The sequence below is a fragment of the Lepidothrix coronata genome, unplaced genomic scaffold (genome assembly GCF_001604755.1).
Source record: "Lepidothrix coronata isolate B3197 unplaced genomic scaffold, Lepidothrix_coronata-1.0 Scaffold15, whole genome shotgun sequence".
Taxonomy (NCBI): domain Eukaryota; kingdom Metazoa; phylum Chordata; class Aves; order Passeriformes; family Pipridae; genus Lepidothrix; species Lepidothrix coronata.
In genome coordinates, this window is record NW_016690195.1 from 3506366 (window position 1) to 3524237 (window position 17872).

A 17872-nucleotide genomic window follows, 5' to 3' on the forward strand; every position below is an offset into this window, starting at 1 on the left:
AATTTATTTGGGTACTGAATTGCTGCTAGTTTGAATGGGAAGTACCAAAATAGCTAAAATGTTCTAGACCTAAGGCATTATTCAACATAAAATTAAATCTTTGAAATTTGGGTCCTGAACTCATTTGCTGATATCTATTACTCTGCCAGAAAAAAAGGTGGAAAGTGGCACTTGCAAATTATATGCTATTTTGGTCTTGTGCATAAGTTACTTCCTCATGAATCTTTGTCAAACCCAGAACAATTTCAAAATTGTAGTGTAACTGACTCACTGAGGGAGGGTATGGGAAACAAATTACTCATGTGAATTTTTTTACTAGTGCCCATCTTGGTTCCTCACCAAAGTCAAGAGACACACAGCGCTGTAAAGAACCTTCAAATGCTTTACAAGAGTGCCTGTAAGTAACACTTTAAGGTTAATATCAAGGAACTTGGGATAGTAATCATGTACTAAGTTAGCTGTTCTAAGGTAAAAGGACTTGCTTTATGTTAATTATTGTCACCTGGAGGGTGTATTCTTAAAGTTCATGAAACAATTTAGTCCTAAGCTCTTCCAAAACTATGACTATGCAAAGTTATTCTGTGTAGGAAAAGGGACTGTGTAGTCTCTCATGTTCCCGTCCATCCCTCACAGTGGAATTTTATGTGTTTTGTAGAGTTGTTTTTGGCAGTAGGGGAACTACCATTTGGATTTCCCAAACTGTGCCTCCATTCCTGCTGGTGCTTTAAGGAAAGACTATGCCTGTGAGTTTGTTGCATCACAGCTTTCTAACACAGCCCATAGTGATGTGCGAAAATTTGATTTCTTGTTCTTTGTCCCTTCCATAACTATCCATTTTCTACAGATGCCCATAACACATTTTCTGTGTCTTGCTCTTAGTGCCCAGCTTAGGCAAATATAACCTGCTAGCAACGAAGAAACAAGGGAAGAGCTTCATCTCACATGGCTTTGGATAGCTTTGTCTGAGTAATCCAGACACTTTTCATAGCTGAGCTAGAGAAAAAGGTCTTCTAGAATGCAATCCATCCGATGTGGGGATGGACTTCTAAAACAGGTCTGAAATATGATTCTGGGGGACTGCCCTTTTCTCCTCATTGACATATAGACAGCTCAGATGTGGACATCACAGAATGGCTTGGGTTGGAAGAGCCTTTTAAAGATCATCTTGTCCAACCTCCAGTGCTATAGACATCCGATATTAGATGACATCTAATCAATTTGTAGCATCCTAAAGACTTGTTAATATATTACAGTGTTCACAATTTTCCTGAGCCATCTATTTTCAATACATGAAGAGAAAGAGGTCTCAATCTGTTGCTATTTTTGCTTGTTTGGTTGTTTTTTCCCGTGTATAAATTGTTGTTTTATTCACGTTGTTGTGTTATTTAGTATTTCATGTCCCTATGGACACATATATGATTAGACATTTTAGCCATTGCTCCTGTTTAATGTGTTTAGTACCATTTACTTTTCTTCATCCTGCAGTTAAAAGCAAATAATGTGAACATGAGAAATGATGAGGGGATAGTTACAGTAACATTGATGGATTTTTGGTTGAGCTTTTATTTCTCTGTTGAATGTCCTGCATTGACCAAAGGAAACAATGTAAGACTCCCTCCTGTATTTTTTCCTCTTACTAAACTGTAGTTCAGCATTGGATTTTTTGACGGTATCCAAAAAAGGGAAGTAATTCTCTTACATTTCAATGTAACTGATCCAGGCTAGAAAAGAAGACTGCTGAAACTGCCAAAAAAGGAAATACTTGTTTTTGTATTCTTATTGTGTGCTTTCGCTTCTTTAATTCCTGTATAAAATCCCAGCAGGATTTATGAGGCAAAGATCATTGAAGCTTTAGCATCAATGGCATATAAGTTTCCAATTTAACCTAAAGTCTCTCTTAATAAGACTTTATTATTATATATAAGAATCCTGCACAACATGGAGGGCCAAGGGCCTGCCAAACTGCCATACTCCTCCTGAGATCATCTGTGCAGAGAAAAGTTGTGTCAGACTTTGTGCAAGGGCACAAAAACTGGATGGTACTACTCAGTCCTAATTCAATGGCTTGTAGTCCTACAGCTTTGTCTGAGTCAGGTCTGTATCAAAATAGAAAGTAGACTTAGGTATATGACTGTTTATCATGCTTTGTGAAATCAGCTGTGCCTCTATTAAAAATAAATTAACTATTTAGTAAATCCCATTCTTTTACTCACTGTACACTTTTAGGACACACCTGCTTCTTCCATTAATATTAAAAATTGGCGAGGTGTTTGCATGGGTGACTAATTCATACACTAGAAATGTAGGCCTGCTGATCACGTCTAAGCAAGCAGTAGCCTGGGTAGAGAATGTTTCACAGATGCTTCCCACAAATGTTAGGCCTTTTGATCTATCGCAGTTGGACTAGATGATCGCTGTTGGCCCCTTCCAACTCAATTATTCTATTCTATTCTATTCTATTCTATTCTATTCTATTCTATTCTATTCTATTCTATTCTATTCTAATGTAGCAAGCCATCAGCAGCTGCAGAGTGAGCAAGGGACTAGGACAGGATCAAACTGGCAGTAAGGACAGCCACAACTTTTTGGACGATGAATACAGAGGAGTATCCATAGAAGGCAGGGAAGAAATCATACATGGTATGTACATATAGTGTATAAAAATTACATAGCTCTTGCACAGAGCTCATGGCTGAGCTGGAAAGACATTTTCTAGGGACTCCTGATCTTATGCACTTGTATTCCGCTTACTCAAATCTATAGCCACATCTGACATATCACAAGCAGGATCATAAAAATGCTTTTAAATTGTTCTCTTTTATTTCAAAATGAAAATAGAGAAATACCTCTTAATTATGTTACTTTACCTTCAGTACATCACAAGCCTTAAGAATTATGGCCCAATCTCCTTGCTGAAGAGGCTTTTTTTGAGAATTTGTTTTTATAATTACTGCTACCAGCATACCATATGGTAGATTAATACCATGCTTTCAGAGTGGAGTAAGTATTTCCTAGAGAGGGAAACTAAGGCATAGAGAGGTTCTCCTTGGACTTTACAAAAAATCAGATTCAGAGGCAGAACTAGAGCAAAGAGTTTCCATCTCCCCTCTGTGGGAGTTTCTCATCATGAGAAACTATGGTGGAAAGAAAGTGGTACTTGAGAGCAAGAAACTGCTTTCCAAGAATAATTCTTTCCTTATGCTACATAAATAATGGTAACAGCCCCCACATTAGTTCATGTTACAGGACAGAAGAAAATGTACCTCGCTTCAGACTGCAATTGAAATGAAGGTTTTGTTTTTGTCAACCTCCTGTTAGAATTTATAACTGCACCTAACAGCTTCAGGAGAGCTTTTGTGATTTATGTTTTTTAAGAAGGATCATTCCAGAAAGCTCTCAAGGTTTACTATTTCTTTAAGCACTGAATTAGCCTCCTTAGTGGAGCCGAAGATTTATTTCTACCTTTGAGCCACAGTGTCATTTTCCTTTCCCAAGCATTCGCAGCTGTTTAAGTGCCTGCTAATACAAGACATTTCAGCCTCTACATTTTTTGTATGTTTAGAGTTTTCATCCTTTGAGTGATTCTCCCTTGCTGAATGCTGAATATCTATGCCTGTTGCTGATGTCTTATGTGGGAAAACCTGGGCGTCAGACAAGCCACCGAGATGCACACTTTTACCTGGGAAAGTCTGAGCTCAGAGATGGGCTCTGGAGGGGATGGGAATACTTCCTTCCCAATCTTCAGTGAACACAGAGACACCTGAGTATCCATGCCACAGGCTTGGAAGTCCACTGGGTCCTTACAATACCTTTTCTGCTTTAAAGCTCTGGATTAGTGCCGGTTAGGGACAAACCTACCATGTATGTTCTGAGTACTGCAGAGATCTCGTGTAACAGCATTGAGTCTGCCCAGTAAATGACACTTTTTGATTCTTTTCAAGTTCTGTCCATATTTCGCAAGTCTCCAGCCTCCCAGTCCAGAAGTATGGCTTTTGTTAATTTTAAGGCTTTGTTCTTGACTCTCTCCAATTCTTAGATTCAGTCATGCCAAACTCCCAGTCACATATTGCAGCCATTTACTGAATGCTTATAAGCATTAACCCCAATACACTATACCCATACATAGAAATGCAAAAACTCTGCTCGATAACAACTGCGAAATCGGTGCTGATCAAGAAAACTCAAAATGTGTTATTTTCCCACACGGATGTTTTTGCATAGTATTACAGAAATGCTACCCTTTCTGCATTTTACTCTTTTATGGCTTAAATCAAGAACAGAATGCCAGACGTATTCACTGTACAAAGCAATTTTTCTTAGATCTAGAAAGAAGTTGTGGTGGCACATGCTGTTTAGTGACCCAATCTAAGAACTACAAGATTTGCTGACAAGGTTTGCTGGCTGTTAGATCTGGTTCTGCTTGACTCCAGGATCATGAATATCTCCTTTTTGATTATGTTTCCTAAAAATGTCTTTTACTAGAAAGAAGACAAAGCAGACCATCCACATAAGCAGAGGACATCTCATGGCAAAGCCACCAATGACAAATCTAGTAGCTAATTACAATGAGTAGAAGGAGAAAATGGTGCCATGAATGCTAGCAGAATTCATAAAGTTAGTAAAATACAATGTATGTACAAAATCATAGTTTAGTTTCTGGCTATCTGCTGTGTTCAAGCTAAGCAAAATTCAAAGCAGCATCTTCAGGAGGTACCTTGTGAAGACAAGTGTTCTGTGTTGAAGATAAACTTACAACTGTTTATTTTATTTAATTAACATCTTATTTGTTCTACTATGTTAAAAGGCTGATATGCATATAAATTGAATCTTTGGATAAATAGCACTATTAATATTATATTGCAAAAGAAGAAGGAAAGATGTGAGCACTGGACTGTCTTCAATCAAACTGAATTGAATCACAGAAATATCCTGTAATTTACATAACGGGCATGTTGGTAGTCAGATGAGATGGTGACAAACAAAAGCTATTAGGGTTAAAAAGGGGTAAAAGTGTATATGACATAAAATTACAGAATGTGTAAGATTGGAAGGAACCATAGTGAGTCATCATCTGTTCCAACCCCTTTGTTGAAGCAGGGTCATCCTAGAGCACATTGCACAGGATTGCATCCAGATGGTTCTTGAGTATCTCCAGTGAGGGAGACCCCACAACCTCTCTGGGCAATCTGTTCCAGCGCATGGGCACCCACACAGTAAAGAAGGAATGATTCCTGAGGCACACTTTCTTCCCTCTGTACTAACCTACCTCTGTCTGAAAAAGCAGAGCTTCACTCCCCATCCCCGGGCAGTGTGCACAGGCTGCTTCACCCATTCTTTCCTCCCTGGCAGCTGCTCTGGCTGCTCCTCATGAATCAAGCCATGTTCTCCTTCATTGGGGTACCAATGGGAAGATTCCATGCTTCCCTCTTTCCCTTCCTGGTGCCCCTACAAGGCGGGGAGCACTGGGTGCTACAGGAGACTTGCATCCCTCTCATACACACACACGCGCACACATAAATATGAACCATTATGTCTATATAGCTAATCAAAGTGTGAAAAATACAAAAGAAAAAAGAAAACCATTTAGAGTCATCTCTTTAGTGTTTATATGTGTGATATCGAGGACAAATATTTGGATTTCACGTGCGGAGATTCGGCCCCACATAAGTCAGACCTGCATTTTTTGCAGTGTGGAGAAGTACAGTTAAAACTGTGAAGCCAGTTAAAAGCACATTATTGTCAATAGCATGATCCTGTAACTAACAGTATTTTTCTTCTTCTTTCCTTTTAGTTTGAGCTATCGCAGTGTCAGCAACAATCAGGAGAAAATGCGAACATTTGTCTCAATAGCCCAGAACACATGGGAAATTTTTATATCTGAAAGGAAGCCTGGCTGGAAGTCTTGGATGAAGCTTTTTGGACTTTGCTTTGCAGTTGGCTTCCTCTCCAGCTTTCTTTTTTTCCTTGGCATGCACTTCTCCCTGGCACACCACTCTTTGGGTCCCTTACTGATTTCTGGATTCATCTGGATCTTGTTTTCTATCATGCTCTTCTGTTTCAAGCACCTGCGCTGTTTTAGTGTCCTGTTCCTTTTTTCCTGTGGACTGAAAAATGGCAGGAACACTCTTATTACTGCTGGCACAGGTGTCATGGTGGCCAACAACATCCAAAATATTTTTCACAACCTAAAGGTTCTGGCAGACACCATAACCTGTCATTTGAAGCATGAGCAATTTGCCTTGATAAAATATTATGTTGAGGCAGTGAAATGGATTTACGAGTCAGCCAAGCTTTCCACTGTACTACCTAAAGATATAGTGATCTTAAAGCATGAATTCACACCATCTTATTCGATTTCAGATGATGCATTAAAACAAGAGCTAAATGACACAAAGCAAGAAATCCAGAGAGTTGCTAACCAGATATATTTTATGCTGACTATACTACCCTACATAGGCCAGAAAGTGTTGCCTGTCACTGGGATTTTTCTAGTTTCTTTTGGAACTGGCCTCTTTATCAAAAAATTTTTGGGTTCTCACAGTACCAAATTTAAAAATACTTATATCACAAAAGAGTTCATTGCATTTGATGAGCACCAAAAGCAACAGCAAAAACCATGTCTTTTGCCACTTAACAGAAAAGAAAGAAAAGATTATGTGACAATCCCATCTTTCTGCTTCACAAGAAAAGACAGGAAAAAAATGCTGTATTTTTTTCTCCCTGTAATTATTCATCTTTGCATCTGGCTTCTGTTTGCTGCAGTAGACTATTTGTTTTATTGGTTAATTATTTCTGTGAATAAATATCTCCAAGAAGTACCGGATCTAGAGATTCAACTCAGCCTCTCTCAGAATGTAAGTACTTATCAGTACTGTACATTTCTTAGTTTAGTGTTGAAAAATTTCCCTTCATCTTCAGCAGCTGCAAGAGCAGAATATAGCCAATGAGCCATCAGTTCTTTCATGGAATATCATTCATTTCAAAAAGGGACATTGCCGTTACAGATACATATGTTGGATGGAACCAGACAGTTTTCTGCACTTTCCAGAGCACCATCAATTTTCTAGAGAATGGTAAATATTAGAAGGACTTTCCTTCTTCCATTTATATATATGAAGAAAACCAGAAGCTTAAAATGGGACACTCGCAATGCTGACATTTGTGAAGCACCACTTTTATAGTCAAAACTCACTGTGACACTGATGCAATGGATGCCTACCTTTCTTTAGCTGAGTAGTGTGAGGAACTAGTCAGTTGTATGTGTGGTGCATGCACACAAAATAATAGCACATTACTGGAATCTCAAGGTTCTTCTAGCAGGAGCAGCAGTGGCATAGAGAACCATAGAGTAATTAGGTTGTAAGGTAAGTCTGGAGGCCATCTAGACCAACCTCTTGCTCAAAACAAGGACAATTTCAGAGGCAGATCAGGTTGCTCAGGGTCTTGTCTGAATGCTTCTAAAGGTGGAGATTCCGCCACTGGAATGTGTGACCCATGTGGTGCTTTTAGTGCAAAGAAAAGCTGTCCAGTTCGATAGCTTTCAAGATCAGGTTTAAAACACTTTCTGAAAGTATATAACCCTTTGATACTTTCAAGATAAAAAGGCTTCAAGGAAATGCTTGACTGTTAGTACAGTATGGTATATGCTCTTTCTTCTATAATTTTTTCTTAGCATTTTCGGTTACTTCTTAAATCTCATAATAATGAGCATTCATTCCCATTTTTCTCCATCCCCTAAAAATTAATCAGTTTCACAGAGTAAGATTATTAAGGTGAACAATGCAATAAGTGCATTACTTGAAATCACAAGCATACAGAACAGGACGTACAATATTTGGCAGAGAGATTCTTTGTCACTTTTCCATATGTAACATATTGAACCTCTGAGCTTCTTCAGCCAGGCCACATTTTCTATGACACACTGCTAAACCACTGCAGGTTCAGCTTAGACAGTGTTGTGGCAGATTGGCTGTCCCAGTGTGTCATGGGATGTTCATCTGGTTGGGACTGTGTCAGGAAGGGGAGAGGGGATATAGTGCACAGCATCCTTGAGGAAGGAGAGCACTTCCAGCAAATGTGAGCTACAAATGAAACCAGCTGGAATGAAGTCAAGCTGCTGGTGAAATTCTGTCAATATTTTGTATTGTATATCAAAATATCAAACTCTTCCATGGGATGAAAATTAAATTATTGACTAGTTTTACCTTAGCAAAGAACAGAAAAATTTGATATCTGTATGGCAGTCATAAGCCAAATGTTCACAGATTGTTTCAGTGAAAAAACATCTTTCCTAGGGGATGGAGGCCATGAACTTCTAATTATTACCTTTCTAATTGTTACCTGAACCTTCTTTAAGGAAGGTAGATGTAAAAGCCATTGGATTCACTGTAACTGTGCAATCCGCACACATATAACAAATCAGATCCATCCTGCAGATTTCAGATTCTTGTGCAAAAGCAAAGACGATTTAATCATCTGGTCAGTCTGTCTAATGTGAAATATGTTGAGGAGACTGATTGTTACATGTGCTAAGGGAGTTTTATACTTCTTGTGAACCCTACTGCTGCACAGCAGTTGTGATCTAACATCAGTAGCCCAGCTTGTGATATGGTTCTGGTCCCCTGGGGGTCCTTGAGAGAGTAAGGGTTCAGAAGAGCTAGCTGATATTAAAAAATCACCTACTCCAATCTCAAGAATTATTCATCCCAACTAAATCAAGCAAAGGCAGTGGGATGCCAGCATGGGTGAGCAAGGAGCTCCTGAAAAAAGCTCAAACATTAAAAAAGAAGCATAGAGGAGGTGAAAGAAGGGACAGCTGTTCCAGGAGGAATATAGATACACTTTCTATTGCAGAAGGATGGGGGCAGGAGAGACAAAGCTCACCTGGAGCTGAATCAGGTGAGGCAGGTGAAAGGCAGCACAGAGGGCTTCTACAGGTCCATTAGCAGCAAAAGAAAGACATGGGGAAATGTAGGTCCACTGTGAATAGCAGGAGGAGTCCTGATGGCAATAAAAGACACAGAAAAGCCTAAGGTACTGAATGTCATCTTCAGTTCTTCCTTTACTTGAAATCCCAGGCCCTTGAGATAAGAGCAAATCTGGAGCAAGGAAGACTTACCCTTGGCTGAGAAGGATCAGGTTAGGGAGCATTTAACCAAGTAAATCCATGGGACGTGATGGGAAACACCCATGGGTGCTGAGGATGCTGGATGATATCACTGTGAGACCACTCTTGATTGTCTTTGAAATGTCATGGGGCCTGAGAAAGGTTCCTGAAAAGTGGAAGAAAGCAAATGTTATTCCCATCTTCAGCAAGAGGAAGAAGGAGGATTCAGGAAACTACAACTGGGTCAGCCTCACCTTGATCCCTGGGAAGGTAACAGAGAATATAATCGTGGAAGCTATTTGCATACACATGAAGGTCAGGGAACATATTAAGAGTATTAAGAATGGATTTATAAAGGCTAAATCTTCTTGACCAATCTAACAACCTATGATACAAACACTGGGTTGCTGGATGAAGGGAGAACAGTGGATGCTGACTGTGCATTTATGAAGTTTTCCTGTGCTGGAACACTGGAAGATAACATCCTTATTGACAAACTGATGAAGTGTGGGATAGGTAAATGGAGAGTGACGTGAACTGAAAATTGGCTGACCTGTTGGACTCAAAAGGTTCTGACTAGTGGTACAAAGTCACTTCTGATGTCCTCCAGGAGTAGACACGGGATCCTGTGTTGTTTAACCTCTTCATTAAAGGTCTGCACAGAGGAACAGATTGTAGCCACACAAGCCTGCAGACAATATAAAACTGGGAAGAGTGTCTGAAACACCAGTGGATTGTGCTGTCATTCAGGGTGACTTGAAAAGGCTATAGAATTGGGCCAAGAGGAACGTCACAATGTTCAGCAAAGCAACATGCCATGTCTTACAGTCCTGAGAGAGAAATAACTCCATGCACTATACATATTGGGGACTAACTGGCTAGGAGACGGCCTTGCAGAAAAAGGCCCTGAAAGTTCTGGTGGACACCAAGTTGACCACAAGTCTGCAATGTGCCCTTATGGCAAAGAAAGTACTGCCTTGGGCTGCATTGGGTAGAGCATTGCCAGCAAGCTCTGGGAGGTGATCCTTCCCTGCTGCTTAGCACTGGTGAGACCCAGTAAAACAGGGGCATATACTGGAGTGAGAAGTCAAAGAAAGGGTCAAAAAGATGATTAAAGGACTGAAGTATCTGTCAGATGAGTTGAGGCTGGGGCTGCTCAGTCTGAAGGAGAGGTGGCTCAGGGAGATCACAGTGTACAAAAATATCTGATGGGGGGTTGGGTGTAAGAAAGAGGAGTCAGACTATGGAAGAATTTCCTCACTGAAAGAGTTGTCAAGAACTGGACCAGGCTGCCCAGGGAAGTAATGGAGTCACCATCCGTTCAAGAAACAACTTGATGTGACATTTAGTGCTATGGTCTAGTTGATATGCTGGTGTTCGGTCACGTTGGACTCAGTGATCTTGGAGGTCTTTTCCAACCTTAATGATTCTATGATTCTGTGACCCTTCTCATGTGCTGGGAGAAGAGGAAATTGGCAGAAAATAAAGGAAATAATTTTTTTATTTACTCTTCAGGTGATCAAACAATAGAACAAGTTTCTGAGTCACGGTGAGAAGGCTCTGTCCCTGGAGATATTAAAAACCCAATTGAGTACAACCCTAAGCAACCAGTTGTAACCTCACTATTCACTGTGTACTGCTATGTGTGGTTTTGCCTGTGTTTCTATCCTTCGTACCTTGAGGGTAGCCTCTTATCATGGCCTGCCTTGGGTCTGACCCCAGACGGGGCAAAGAAGGAGTTTAGTCCCACTACCCATGGACAGAAGGCCTGAGCCTGACCATGTCATGCGTCTTGTACTATGAATTTGCTCTCTTTGTGTTCACTGTTCACTCCTGTGGAAAGCTGGTTGACTCCCCAAAACCAGAAAATGATGCTATCATCAGACTTTTTCTAGTTCCCCAAGGAAGGCTAGTTACATTAAAATGTAAAATTCAGTCTCAACAGATTTGTCATAACAAGCCTCAGGGCTGCTGATCTCAGGGAGTCAAGGAAGCTGGGTCAGCAGGACAGACTGAACAACCTCCTGAGATGTTTATTAATTAGCATGAACAACAACCAGGGGTACCAGTTCTTTGTGCACTGGTACCCCTCTTTCATATTGAGTCCCTAATGCAATTGGTTCAGTTTAGGAATAAAAGGTACTGAGATAGATTCAAACAGGGTAATATTCAGGAAAGTCTAACAGGCTGAAAATGGGTAGCATGCTTTGGGAACCTTATTTTTCCAATGAGCATCTAGCAGAAGTGCCTGGCCTCTGTAGAGTGATTAGAAGAGCTACAAGGCAGAGCTACACATCTCCCTGAGATGGTCAGAAAAGAGGGCCGGGTGACTCAGTGTCCCAGCAGTGTTCCTACAGGCAGAACAGAAAGTTGCCTGCTGGTATGAAATACTGGTCCCAGCAGCATATCTAATTTACTCTCTCTCATTCAGCATTTCAGTCCACAAGCAGTGAAAGTCATCAGGTCTTCTAAGCAAAGGTGCCTACTGGAGGAAGAGAGGTGGCTTTGTTTGCCTGATAACCTTGTGGTCAGAGCACCTGCCTGGGTTGGTGTGGAAACGCTGCTGATCACATGCTGAGACACAACCAAAGGGATGGTAACACTCTGCTCTGCAGTTTTACCCTGGAGGAAGGACCCTCCAGCAGAGGATCTGAGCAGAGTCGTGAGAGTCGGAAAATATTAAACCATTATAACCAGATTAGTTAAATATTTCTCTATCAGAGCCACTGAGAAGATAAGTTCTTAATAGTCCAAAATATGTGACAGTCTCCCAAGAGAAATGGTGAAAATACAGACTGAAACATTTCTAAATAGCTAATAAATATACTGTTATGAGCACACCATATACAGATGCTAGATGGACTAGATGACTTATGTTCCTTTGTAAATCTGAATGTCCAGTAGCAGAAATATTAAGGAAGGAGGCAATCAGTACCATAATCAACTTTTTTTCCCCCTTTTCTTGTGCAGAGGAATGAGATTATTATTCATATCGCAAAGCATATTGCAAAGACTGATTCTTTCAAGATCCCTTTGTTTAAGCGTGACTGCATCCCTCATCCAGAGCTTGCTCTCTCCACGGCATGGATCCACCTCGGGGTCATCATCTTCTTCTTAATAACTTTTGGATTATTCTCTGGCCTCCTGACCCAACTTAAAATACTCGTGTCAACTTCTTTTTATCCTGATGCTGCGATGAAACGGATACATCATTTGCATGCAAAATTACTCAAGAAAAGAGCAAAGGTACAAGAGAAAACTGTGAAGAACATGTTTGCTAGAAGGGTAAGCCATCAGCTCTAGGGAAAAAATAAATCTTTCTCTTGCAGGGTGGTAGCCAGATCCAGGAAATACTTAAACACTTGTTAACTTCAGTTATTTATTAGCACATAATTGACTTTCCCCAGTGGTGTCCTGCTCAGGGGGCAGAGACAAGTTACCTAATACTGAGATTAGGTCATCTAATTGTTTTGTTCTGTCCTTCAACACGCATGCCTCAGACATGACATCAGTACACGTAAATGACTGTGTGCTGGTAAGAAAATACTTCTCAGTTTCAGAGTTCTCCAGAGAAGAAACTTCATTTTCATGAACATATGAAAAGCACAAAGAGTATTCCTGTGACACAGATAGCAAGTGTTAGGCAGTAAGAGCAGCCTCTAAATGTTGAGAAAGATGTTCACTTAATGCTTAGAAAAACAGAAGGTGATATGTTTCTTTTTAAAACACAGTATGATTGCAAATACCATTAGAAAACAGAACTTTTCTGCCTGCAAGAACATTTATCTTGTATCTATATGTATATATACACTAATGGAAATAACAAACACACATGTTTACCTATGGCAAGTCCAGATAGATAGCTGCAGATACATATAGTTTGTTTAGGTTTTGTTTTTTTACAGCCTTCAATACTGACTATACAAGATATTAGTGTTTGGGTGATCTCTAACTCAGTAACACTATGATCATATTTCTTTCTTTTCAGGTCAGTTTTTGGTTTCCAATACTCAAAGCAACAGAGGCAGTGAGGAAGAAAGAAAGGAGTGTGGCAAAATGACAACATGGTGTGAAAAAGACCGAGTGAATCTTTGGATATGGCTGAAATGCTTTAGCTCCACAGGGACGTGCATTTTGCACCATCTTTCCTATGGAATGTCAATTTGAAAATGTAAAAATATCAAACTCAAAGGCTGAGCATCAGTATTTTTGAAAAGTGTTAAAAAGAAGCCATTGTAGATACTGTGCAGTTCATCACAGATTGCTCTGGATTGCATTAACACTCATTTTTCAACCTTGGGTCTGCATTATCTAGTACTTTACGAATTCATGGAGAATCTGTTCTTCTATCTAAAAGCAATCAAACAGTTTGGACCTTTTAGAACTACAGCACAAACCTCTTTGGGTTGAGCTAACAGAAGATGTAATGACAGCAGCAGGTTTGTCTTCTTTACTTTGCCAGAGACTGAAGATAGAAGACACAGCAGAGGCTATTTCCTTCTGGCATGGACAAGAACCAGGCCTTAGGTGTTTCTAGTAATTTCTATCTATTTCTCAACCCTCAACTGCCACAAATCCTTCAGCCTGGTTCTTTGCCATCCCTAGCTCCCAGTCTCCTACCTAGTCTCCTACCCAGAATTCCTCACTTGGTCTTAGTCTCCTACTTCCACATATCCATAGACTATATCACTAATCCAGATTGTACCATGTCTTTGATGATCATGAGAGAGGTGATGTAACATGCAGAAGCAAGAATGCTCACTCATGAGAGCTAGAATACAGAGGAATCAGGTGGTGTGGGTGCAGATGAGATGGCTTTGAAGTGTAGGAGATATAAGCAAAGGTGAATGTTTCGAATCTTGAAATCTGAGGAAGCTTGCATAAGTGGCAAAAATGGGCTTAATTACATTGCCTAAGTCACTATTGCCTTCAGTGAAATAAAACTGAGCCAATACTGAAGTGCAATACTCAGTGCTTCACCTCTTCAACTGACATTGGTGATGTGACCTTCATATGACACAGGAGCAAATATAAAAACCCTAAAGACACAGGAACGACTGACAAAGTACTAGAGATTTAATGTAGAGCTAAATTTAACATAGAGCTAAAAATCTATCCAGCAGGCAGTGTACTCTTGATTTTCAGCCACAGCCAGCTCCTTTTTTTAGGTTGCATAACAGGAAATTCTACTCTGTTCCTCTATAATACATGCGTGGTGGCAGGACAGCCATTGATCAATGTCTCTGTTATCTGAATGAATAAAGACTGACTTAAAACTGTCTAGCAAGCGTCAGAAGTTATTTTCCACCTAAAAAACTGAAAAACACCAAGTCTGTTTTTCTTTGGGCCTTCCAAAGCTTCACTCTTCCATGGACACAGGCGGTTCAGGTTGCTGGTGTGACAACAGTTTGTCTCTAGAAAATGGTGCTCAATCAAAGCATTACTGAGGGTTGTGCTGAATGTCTCCGAGAGGCTTGAGTATATCCTTTTTTGCTGAAGTGGGACAGCCCTGGATAGTAGCAGGGTGTCTGTTTGTATCTCAGGTACTACTGTCAAGGACCAGTAGCAAGAAGCATTCTGGTGAAAGAGAAGCAATTAGAAGGTTGCTCTAAATTTGGATTTACAGGCTAGCTATCCAGGTACTATTGACAAGAGGATACACTCTTGTCATTGCAGATTAAAGGGGAAGAGTTAAATGTCAGCAGGAACTGAGCATTTTAGTCAGAGTTCGGGCAAGTTCATTGCTGGCAGGAGTTAGATGTGCTCCTTTCAGTCCCAAAGGACAGACTGGTGAGAAGCCCAAATCTCCTACTGAACACTGTGCCCAAAGGTTGGGGCAAGTCTGAATAAAAGCACTACTGCAAAACACCACCTGCTTCACATGGCATCAGGAGGCAAAATTTTTTGGGAGTCTCTTGCCTTTCCTGTTTGATGGTGTTGCCACCCAGCATATCTTTTCTCTCTATTGTTCTGCAAGGAGCAATCAAAAGCTTTACAGCCCATGAGAATGGGTTTATCAAAATGACTCAGATAACGGTCAATAGTTGGGAGAGATGCCTAAATCTGTCAGGACTTTGAGTCTTGGAGAATACTCTCAGGACAGTGCCATGTCTGCACTTTTTGTTTACTTAAGGAAATTCAGCCTACTATGAAGAAGAGCCTTGCAGGATCACAGAACAATGTTGTGTGAATTCTGTGGCTCCCACCACTACCTGACAGGGCAGTTAACTAAGTACTGCTTAGTTTGCCCTTCAAATTGGCAAGACTCATGACAGTGACAAAAGACAATCCTTCTTGGTAAGCTAATTGTAATTCTGTACAATATGTTCAGTTCTGGTAAACATTTTACCTAGATGATTGATCACACTACAAGTGATAGAAGACATGGAAAAACCCAAGCTTTTTCTTGGTCTTAGTCTTTACAGGTAGTACTGGTTTTTAGCCATACCAGGCCCCTCAGACCAGAGGGAAAGGCTGGAGCAAGGAAGACTTACTCCCCATGAAGGATGATATGGCTAGAGAGCAATTAAACAAACAGCTCATACTTAAATCCATACGACATGATTGGAGGTACCCATGGGTGTTGAGGGTGCTAGATGATGTCACTGTGAGGCAACTCTCAATTATCTGTAAAAGGTCATGGTGATCAGGAGAGGTTACTGAGGACTGGAAGAAAGCAAATGACCCTCCCACCTTCTAGCTGGGCAAGAAGGAGGATCTTCTAACTAACAGGTTTGTCAGCCTCATCTCAATCTGTGGGAAGGTGATGGAGCAATTTCCCCTGGAAGCTATTTCCAAACATAAGGGCCAGTAAATTGACAGGTATATCACTGAAACACAAGAAAAACGTTTTTACTGTGAGGGTGGTCAAACGCAGGAACAGGATGCCCAGAGAGGTAATGGAATCTCCATCCTTGGAGATACTCAAAGACATGGCTTTGAGTAACTCAGAGGAGCAGGGCTGGAGCAAATATCTCTAGAGGTGTCTGACAGCTGCAGCCATTCTGTGATTTAGTAACTTTTACGCAAAGCTTTGCAGATAAAATATTGGACATTCACAGCAAAACCTTGTTTTAATTTGTGAATATGCTGTGCCAGCAGCAAGGAGCCACCGGACAAATATTGTTACCATTACACTCATACTAGAGTCACATACTTGAGTGGACTAATGCACTCTGTTTGTGTGACCATGCATGTGCATATCTGTGTGCCGGAGATGAGCTGAATGGCAGACAAAGGAGATAAATTTGCTCTTCCCCATCTCCCTCAACCTGGATTATCGGGGAAAGTGGCATATTCTGCACTTTTTTTTTTTTTTAATTCTAAATCAAATTCACCTTCTATGTCTCAAAGACATTGAGTTTTATCTCAGTGGTAGGAAAATTCTTACCCTTACCTACAGTACTAGTCCTATTTCTTCAGCTGCCCAGTGGTCCTCTTTAGTTGTACAGATGAAAAGGTAGGTCTGTCTCTCCCTTGGCATTACACAGAGACTCTGCAGACCTTATTGGCTTTTTGTTTTCTCCCATATTTTTCTGTCTCATGAGCAGGGGAAGTCTGGGGATTTGTTTATCTTCAGCTGTCTCCTCTGCAAGTTGTTCAGCTATTTCTTTGGCCTCTCTGTTTACCATAACCCTCAACCTCAGGATTACATTGTTCCTTTTTCTTAAAAAAAAAAAAAAGTCTACGAGTTACAAAAAACCCCCAGCATTCCATTCACAATTATTTCTGTTCCTCTTCTTGTCTACCATCTCCTCAGATTTCTTACATTTTATTTTGGCTCTTTTCCTCTGTCTTTGTCATTCATGGTCTTCTTTCCTCTTTTAGTATCTTTTCTTCAGGTCCAATAGAAAATTATTCTCCATACATAAAAGCATGTATTTCTTTTCTTTCTGCTGAAATAAAGGTGCAGTTGAAATTAGGGACTTTATTTATTCATTTGTTTGTATAATAGAAATTTTTAATATCTTTCATGTTACTGGACATTTTCTCTAAATGCCTCTGTAAAAGTTGTCAGAAATGCGCTCTGCACTCAGAAAGTCTGAGGAGAAGTCTGAATTTGGGTTTTGACTCATTCCTCTCTCTCCTTCCCTCGGTTCACAGCAGAGCTCAACTTCCTTTTTAAACGTCCTTCACTAGTGTAGAAGCTGTTTGATTTACTGTGAAAAATCCTCCAATTGGATCAAATCTAGTTTGTAAAATTAATGAAAGGCTGACCTAATTGTCTTGTGAAGATAATTCAGAGAGACATGTTAGTGCTCCTGACCCTTCTGGAGCACAATACAAACAAGGACATTTCCTTTCAGCAACCTTGTTTATGGAACTCTCCTTATCACCACTGCATACCCCCAAACCTGGCTGGCTTCACAGCCAAGCTAAAGGCTTCTTTTCTGTTGTTCTAGTTTTGTTGCAGCATTTTGTGAGAGCAGCTGGGTGTGTAAAGTCAGAGGATGCTGGATTTACAACTGCTTTCTCCCTGACTCCTGCTCTGTCAATATTATCACACTGACTCACTCTGTTTTCATCACAGTTTAAATAGCTCAGAGGTGCAATTAAAGAAGAAATGAATAAGCAAAGCCTTTCCTCTGTTCAGCTTTACATTGCAAAAGTGGAAAGTAAGGATGAAAGGATCACTCTCTGATGATCATGAAATAAAGCCTCAAAATAGGGATGTTATTGTCGACTTTAGGGGCACAGATTCCAAAACACGTAAACATGCTTCACGGGTGCTGCTGTGCATGAGAGCATCTCCTCGTTTCATACCTG

The 17872-nt window shown here is 40.4% G+C and overlaps 1 protein-coding gene across 1 annotated transcript; it reads left to right on the forward strand.

Moving 5' to 3' along the window:
- The first annotated feature begins 5828 nt into the window (after positions 1-5828).
- DCSTAMP (dendrocyte expressed seven transmembrane protein) lies at positions 5829-13217 on the forward strand. Its single transcript, XM_017806346.1, has 3 exons — positions 5829-6854; positions 12077-12391; positions 13095-13217. The coding sequence occupies exons 1-3, from the start codon at positions 5829-5831 to the stop codon at positions 13164-13166; spliced, it is 1413 nt and encodes a 470-aa protein (XP_017661835.1). The 3' UTR covers positions 13167-13217.
- Positions 13218-17872: the final 4655 nt, after the last annotated feature.